The sequence below is a fragment of the Rutidosis leptorrhynchoides genome, chromosome 1, assembly GCF_046630445.1.
Source record: "Rutidosis leptorrhynchoides isolate AG116_Rl617_1_P2 chromosome 1, CSIRO_AGI_Rlap_v1, whole genome shotgun sequence".
Classification (NCBI taxonomy): Eukaryota; Viridiplantae; Streptophyta; class Magnoliopsida; order Asterales; family Asteraceae; genus Rutidosis; species Rutidosis leptorrhynchoides.
The window spans coordinates 281,750,288-281,759,201 of record NC_092333.1 but is presented as its reverse complement, the minus strand read 5'-3'; the positions used below and the strand labels follow the sequence as shown (position 1 = coordinate 281,759,201).

The 8,914-nt window shown below is 30.8% G+C and overlaps 1 protein-coding gene across 1 annotated transcript; it reads right to left on the bottom strand.

The window, feature by feature from the left end:
- Window positions 1–7,412: 7,412 nt before the first annotated feature.
- LOC139898086 (uncharacterized) lies at window positions 7,413–8,036 on the bottom strand. Its single transcript, XM_071880802.1, has one exon. The coding sequence runs from the start codon at window positions 8,034–8,036 to the stop codon at window positions 7,413–7,415; it is 624 nt and encodes a 207-aa protein (XP_071736903.1).
- Window positions 8,037–8,914: the final 878 nt, after the last annotated feature.

Below are 8,914 nucleotides of genomic sequence, written 5' to 3'. Positions count from 1 at the left end.
CAACACCAACAGTACCATTACCACCACCAACAACAACCGCACCGCAAACCTCAACTTCACAATCTGTCCCACGAGCATCAACGTGATACGCCCTATAGATACCAAGAAATATCAACAACAACAAACGATGAAGTATTGATTCATAACTTCATCGAAGAAATATTCTGCAGAGAATATGTAGTTTCTAAAAGTTTTAGAGATTATATATTGTAAATTAGTAGTGGGCGGATAGAAATAATAAAGTAAAACCCTGACAGGAATAGTCCGCGATTTACAAGCTAGACTTGTTATACAAGCAGCATCAACAGTACCATCAGCATCACCAGCACGTCAGTACTATCAGCATCGTCAGCACTAGCATCACCTATAACATCACAATTTCCACCAGTTCCATAATCACCAACATCATCACAAATCAACAACGCGTATATTGTATCAACGAGTTATGAAGTATTAACTCATTTTCCCTAAAGAAATTATATGTATATTTTATATATATATATATATATATATATATATATATATATATATATATATATATATATATATATATATATATATATATATATATATATATATATATGTGAAATTTGAAATCAAAATAAATCTTTTCGTACTAAGCTATTACATGTGAATCATAACTGGTAGGTACTACTCGGTTAGTTCATGTTACTAATATGCTATACATCCTTCGTTAATGACTTCACAATCGTTAACTATAATCTCTGCTTCGACTTAATAGATTCTATTTTATAATAAATTAAGTGTATTATTCAAATACATGATTGATTTTACACTCTCATTTTCGATGTACTTGAAACTTTTCAGAAAACATCATCTGTGCCTTGTAAGATTCACAAAAAAAAAAAAAAAAATCCACGAGCAACAACATCCTTCACCAAGGAATATCAACAAGAATAAATAATGAAGTATTGAATTCATTAGTGAAATATTCCGCGAAAATTATATGATCTCTAATGTTTTAGAGATTTTTCATTTCTAATTCAAGCCAAAAATCAAATGAGCTTAATATGATATTAACTCATTAAATCTGTATTACATCTGAAGAAAATATACATACATATATTTTCATAAAGATTGTAATGAAAATTCTTTTGTACAAAATATTACTTGTGAAATCTTTAACGGGTAGGTAATACTCGGGAAGTATATAAGGTCACAATTAATATGTTACACTGTACATTCTTCAACTTTGATTCAAAAATTATTAACTATATTCTCACAGCGATATACAATCGTTTTCATACAAATTCAATTATATATTCTGACAGAACGGAATCCAAGTCAAGTTTTAACAAGTGACATCATTCTTAGATCTCTACATCTTTCAAAGCTATACTTTGACTTCAAAACTGTGCAAGATCCTTTAGCATTGTTATTACCGAAAATAATCTTGCAATCCCTTTTCAAAGTATCCAGTTTTATCACACTTCCAACCAGTCAACTTTGACTTTTCAGATTAGCCTTATTGTAAGTTTGACATATACGTTTTTGTTACTGGAGAACCTTTCATGTTCCACCACATTAACAGTAAACGTACTAGCAAATTCATTAATCTGTGACTTGAGTCTCTCCGAAAAACCATTATAATTTTTCTCATTGAGACCCTATCATGTACTCATCCACATCTTGTAACGGTAATTGCCATACCGACTACCGGAAATTAGCAATCAGTATTTCGAACTTCGCAGCAATTCTACGCCAACAGTTATATATATACATATAATGTCTATCTTATAGACTTACATACTTCGAATATGAAGTTTCTGAAAAACACCCCAAACTGCGAAACTAGTTCTCCGAATTTTGGAAAAATGCTGATGAAGCAGCAAAAACTGTAAACGACCTTAACAGCCAAAAGTTTGATGATAATGAATAGTGTGTTGGCAAAGCTCAGAAAAAGAGAAGGTTTTGAACTGAAAAACGGATTGAGCAGACCATGAAGGAGGCTGTGGACAAATCACAAAGACTAAACCTGCCTTCAAAGAATCCAAATGATTCAGTGTCTGCTGAAGTCATTAACAAATACCTTGCTCCTGACTCTAAACCTTTACGAACAAATCTTCTTCATCATCCTTCAATATTAGAAATTCTAAGATATCATCGTATCTTTCATTATAAATATCTTCGATATTCCTGAAGATATTTTCACAACAATTCTTATCTGAAATCATTTATCTCTTTGCGCTATCTGTATTACATCATAAAAGAAACTATTTTAGTTTCTAAATCCTGAAAATTTCAAAAAATGGATGTTTTTGAAGTAGTGTTGGGAATTAAAGCATGAGTTAGTATAATATAATGACACTTGATCAAACGTGATTATATTACAGTAAGTCATGCTGATTTTCTAATAGAACGTGATAAAGATTCACGCATCATACCCTCATCATGAATCATGTTACATAACTCTTTCATTCTATTTAACCACTAAACTATCAAGAAAATATTTTCTTAATGATTCGGTCTTTTCCGAGGTATTCTGGTAATTTGACAAATTAAGACCGTACCATTACAATTTCCTTCTTAGAACATTAACTATGTTCATTCCGAAATTCATATCTGTGAATTATGGACCATTACATGCAGTGCTTAATGGATAGAAGAGAAAACAGAGCATTAAGCTCCGAAATAGAAATGGGGGTATAAATCGCAGCAAATAGGAGAAAGCATTAACTGTGGATGTCGATGATTATAGAAAGACAGAAGCAGGGACTCTGAAAAATAAGGAAAGATATAAAGCCCGACGACAACGCATAAATTACAAACCGTGTATATCAATAAGTATTGCAACGTAAAGACACGGGAGAACTAAAAATACTATAAAGCCAGGAGTATAGTAAAGCCAAGAGAACTAAAAATTCTCTCGGGACAGAGAAAAGATACGACAAATCTGTAATAAATAAGGCATGAAGCTAGCTTGATATATCAAAGCTGGCTTATAACTTTTTACTTCTTGTTACCAAACTAGCAAACCAAAAATAGAGTCCGGAATTATGGCTAAATTACGAATAAATAAATTATTGAAGCTTTATGGTTTGAACCTTGAATACGGAGTACTATTTGGCCGTTTGTCTTAGGAATAGCACGGAGGGGGGCGTTGTCGGTACAACTTTTTTTTTTTTTTTTTTTGCATAAAGTACAAGTTATTGAAGCTTAGAATGGGTACTATTCCCTTACTATTCTCAAACTTTGTCTAATTATATAGTTATAATATAGTTATAATATAATATAATATAAATATAATTATAATATAATATAATAATATAATGTTAGACCACTTTGACTTGATTGTGGCGTGATTGTAAATTTTTGTACTTTATATGAAAAATGATTTTTTTTATTATGACATGATAATATTAAATTGGGATTATCTAACTTTTACCCTCCTAGAGGTTGGGCTGTTCACTTTATTGAAGCGCATGAGATAAGAACTATTTGCTGTATAAACATTGTCATGAATAATATGAATTTCAATAAATATATATGTATAAATGGAAATTCTTGAGTTTATTAATTCAATTTGTATATTAACTTTAGAAAGTTTGAGTGTATTAATAATGGAAATTCTTGAGTATATTAATTCAATCTATCTATGTGTAATTTGATTATGTCACTTTTACTTAGTTGGCTTTCTCTCATGCAATGTTATGATGATATGGCAATATTGTATAATGTCATTATTAAATCATAAAATATATACCAAATAATAAGATACTCAATTTAATCCAGTCTAATCACTCAGAGTATAAAATAATAATAATAATATTATATTAAAATTATAAAAAGTGGGTTAAAACTTAAAAATTACGGAGTACGGAGTACTAAATACGTCTTCCCTCTTGTAGAGTTACAAATTACCAATATAACTAATAGAGAAAATTTGTCTTATTTGTTATTAATAGTACTATTCAATTTTTCACTTTTTTCAAACCAATCCCCTAACTTCCATTAAAATATAAATCGAACCCCATACTTTATACCTATATTATAAATTATTATTTATCCCATCACTAACGCCAAAAACACCCACCACGCTTTACCGGCTTCTACACTGCGCTGAAACAGTAGGACCCACATAGGCCACTACTGTGCTACATTTTTTTTTGTCTCCAACGATAAAAGAAGCAAATTTCTTCAAAGGAATAACCCTTCAATGCTACCAAAAGATGTCAAAAAACATTTTTTTACACAATAGATCAACTAACTTTAACGCTAAAAGAAGCAACTTTCACAAAAAGAACAACCCTTCAATGTTAGATGTCGAATTTTTTTTTTTTACAAAATATATCCACAAAAAGAAAGACTTTTTTTTACTCGCATTCAAAACGGAGCCCCCGGCGCGAAGCGAGGGCTCCACAACTAGTTCAAATTATTTGCAGCTTTATTAATTACTAGTGAAATGGCTCTGGCTCGTGGAAACACGTGTTTATTTAAACGAAACAGTTAAATGATATGTTTTACGTATTAAGTGAATGTAAATGTTAAAGTCATTTAGTTTATTGCTCCGTGGAACCACGGATTCCGACTAAGAAACTTGTCGTTGATTTTACAAACATAAGTTCGCTCAAAGTTGAGTATATTTATATTTTTAATAATAATAATAATAATAATAATAATAATAATAATAGTAATAATAATAATAATAATAATAATAATTAATAATAATAAATGCCTTTTAAATTTAAAAAAAAAAAATTACAATTTTAGAGAGATTAATATTTTATTTTATAAATGATTTTGTATTATTTTTTAAATTAAATTAATATATAATTAATGTCACTCCCCGCATATCCTATTGGTTCTTTACACCGTCCAAATTTAACTTATTTTTCTTCAACAACTTTCTTATAAAGGGGTTGTTCGACAAATTTAACAGTTCCAATTTATTTAGGTACGTTTCATCTCATCATCATTTAGATATTGAACTTGGCGATTCTTCAATTCATTACAGGTTTTCTTTTCACACATCCATCACACACGTTGAAGGTTTGATCCATCTTTTATTTCCATTCAAGTAATGATTTGTTAAGTTGTTTTAAATCGGACATTCTTTAATTGACAACGTGTTATATTGATATTGATATATATTATGGACTTGCTGAATTTAATATTTGGTTTCAAGTATATATTAATATTAATTATTACAGTAATTAGATATGCTTACCTGTTGAGGCATAAACTATTGGTTTTTTTATTGCTCAAAATTAGGGTTTTGTTATTGTTTTATTCTTCCTTTTCTATTTATTATACTACTCCGACTTTTCTGGTAATTAGAAGCTTCAAATAGAAAATACTCACTATTTGAATGACGCTAAAAATCGATTAGGGTTCAGATTACACCAAATCGTTAGTTCACGATTGTTAGTTTATTGGAAGAAAAAAGTGTTTTAGGACCTTCAATATTGGGTAATGGTAATGGATATGTTGATAAAATAATAATATTTATCAAGCGATGTCACAAATTTGGATTTTAGGAGGTTCCTTTGGCCAAAATTATCATTGAAGCGTGATGACAGGTATATTCACTATCCATTTTTCCTAATGATGTGTGTTTGGCATGTTGAAATATTGTAACAGATTTTCGTCTTCTAACAAATTGAGGGCATATTGAATTTAAGTGTCTCAAGTGTTCAACAAATTGAGGGCACGTTTAAGTGCATTTTTTCATTCTACTAATTACTGTACCTTTTTTTTATTTGTATGTTTGCAGTCGGTATCCGAAATTTATATCTCAAAGGTTAATTCAAAATGTAAGGTATGTCAATGTCGGTCGATATTTAAAAAGGTATATCGATATCAGTTGATTATCTACTATGGACCAAATGCAAAAAACGAAAATTATAGCTTTTGCCAAGTTGAAGCCAACACTTTACTAATCTGATGCTAATCCATTTCATCAATACTATTTGTTTTGTTGTTATACAAGTTTATTCTTCACCGGGTTAATCCTAATGTCGGTGATGCTTTCGTTTGTTTTCAGCTAATTTGAACATGATGAATCACCAACTAAGCTTTGAAAGGAAAGTATAAATTTCATTGTGTTGTTGCAAATATGGCTCTGCTCTATGAAGATGAGCATTCAGCTAAAGGGAAAGTTGTATGAAGGTAAGTGTTGAATCGAGTTCATGAAACATAATGATAATGAGGTATATACTCTTACTCCCTTAATTGTTTATTTTAAATCATATATGTCATTGAAAACAAGAGATTCATTGATTTAATTGTCAAAACTATGTATGTTCAACTTATAGATGTTAATTTGCAGTGATTGTGATAATGTATAGGAACTTGAAGATTAGAACTGTATGTTTGTTTTTAATCTTTTGATTTTCTTCGCTGTTCTCATGGTTGTTTTTATTTTACTCCGTAATATGTTTTGGCAATATACGTAACTGCACACAGAATAATAAACCGTGATCCAAATTTGAAGCATGTTTATATTTTATGTGGATATGTGGATGTGGTCCTGTGGATGTGGATATTATATGGAGTATTACATATTACATACTAGACTTTAATGCATATACATAAATGATATAACAACTAATATTATGTTTAAAGTTGTAGCAATTAATAGTATTTTCTTTTTTATTCAACAAACCCGTGATTTCACGGGTCTTTTAACTAGTTTTTATATTAATTTTAAAAAGTTTGAGTGTATTATTTGAGGCTTAGCTTATGCTCTTAGAGCATGAGTTAGCCAATCCCTATTAGATTTTAAAGTTAATTTTTTATTTTATTTTTTTGATGAAAAAAGATGAATATATATATTAGTTGATACCTTCGTTAAAACCATGAAGACTACCACACAATCATACAATGTAAGAGGCTCATAAGGCCATACAAAACCAACAAGAATGGAAGAAGCTTAAAGAAACTTAAATATTACAAAGCAGAGGTTTATCTTTTTTTTTTTTTTTTTTTTTTGGAACGACAAAATTTTATTACTGAACCCCTTAGCAAGCAACTAAGGAGCAACAACTAACAACTTACAATGGATTTATCATCCAATCGTACCAAGAGATATTACATCGACTTCTACTATTTAACCAATTAAATGAAAAATTACATACATAATCAAAAATAATGCATTTCTTCATCGGCCGAGGTTGAAAAATGGCGCTATTACAAAGTCTCCAAATGTGCCACATGAGATACGCAATGATGATATATAGACGACTCTTCTTGTCCACCGGGGCATGCCAATCTTCGAACCACGCTATCCATTCGAACCAAGCGAAAAAACCCGGCATTTGAACTCCAATCCACACTCTAATCTTCCTCCAAAGATCCACGACTACGGAGCACGAGAATATTAAGTGATACAGGCTTTCGACTTGAGCATTACATGACACGCAAATAATGTGTTCGATCTATAACCCTTTTTGCTATAAATTTAATCTAGTAGGCAACCGATTTTTTGCTAATCTCCATATAAAAATGTTTACCTTTCGAGGCAACGTATTGACCCATTTCGTCGATTGACCCAAAGAAGGCAACAAAATATTATCCAAGAACTTGCGTGTGACTCCAACAGAGAACAAAGAATCATCAGCGATAATCCATTCCCACTGATCTTCCTTGTACGATATGAGAGGCAAGTCAATGCTAGCTTCCATTTGGACAATCAAACCCGTCACTCTAGAACCGAGGTCTGATCTTCTCCAGTTCCAACACCACGTCCCATTAACCACTCTATCGGACACCAAGCAATCAGGATTAACCTCTAAATGGTATAGACGTGGGAATTTATCTTTCAAAGAACCACCCCCAAGACAATTATCTTTCCAGAACCGTATCGATCTTCCATTTCCCACTTTCTTTCGCAATATGTTTGCGGGCACTAGACCCGACGCTTTAGCCTTTTGAAATGTGTCCACGATCTTAACCCAAAAGCGTTTTCCTTTAAATTTAGAACCATCCAAACCAGCAAGATCACCATGAACAGATTTTATAACAGAGAACCACAGTTCATTATTATTAACTGTAGCCTTCCACACCCATTTAAACATGTGATATCGGCTAAAAAGTCACGTTTTCACCCCGGTATTAAAGCCCAAAAACAAGAAAGATTCGAACTTTGTCAGAAAAATACCCACTTCGTCGGTTAGAATTGAAGAACAAGTAATTACGAAGACGGTGCAAAAAGAATCAAGAGAATCGGAGCTAAAACGAAGATTCTAGAGCGAAAACGGTGAAAGACAAGAAATCAAGTTACGATCCAGGGAATCAGCTGTAGTGACCCGAACTTTTCCATGTTTATATATATTAATTGAGATTGATATTTACATGATTAAATGTTTCCAACATGTTAAGCAATCAAACTTGTTAAGACTTGATTAATTGAAATATGTTTCATATAGACAATTGACCACCCAAGTTGACCGGTGATTCACGAACGTTAAAACTTGTAAAAACTATATGATGACATATATATGGATATATATATATATATAGTTAACATGATACTATGATAAGTAAACATATCATTAAGTATATTAACAATGAACTACATATGTAAAAACAAGACTACTAACTTAATGATTTTTAAACGAGACATATATGTAACGATTATCGTTGTAAAGACATTTAATGTATATATATCATATTAAGAGATATTCATACATGATAATATCATGATAATATAATAATTTAAAATCTCATTTGATATTATAAACATTGGGTTAACAACATTTAACAAGATCGTTAACCTAAAAGTTTCAAAACAACACTTACATGTAACGACTAACGATGACTTAACGACTCAGTTAAAATGTATATACATGTAGTGTTTTAATATGTATTTATACAATTTTGAAAGACTTCAATACACTTATCAAAATACTTCTACTTAACAAAAATGCTTACAATTACATCCTCGTTCAGTTTC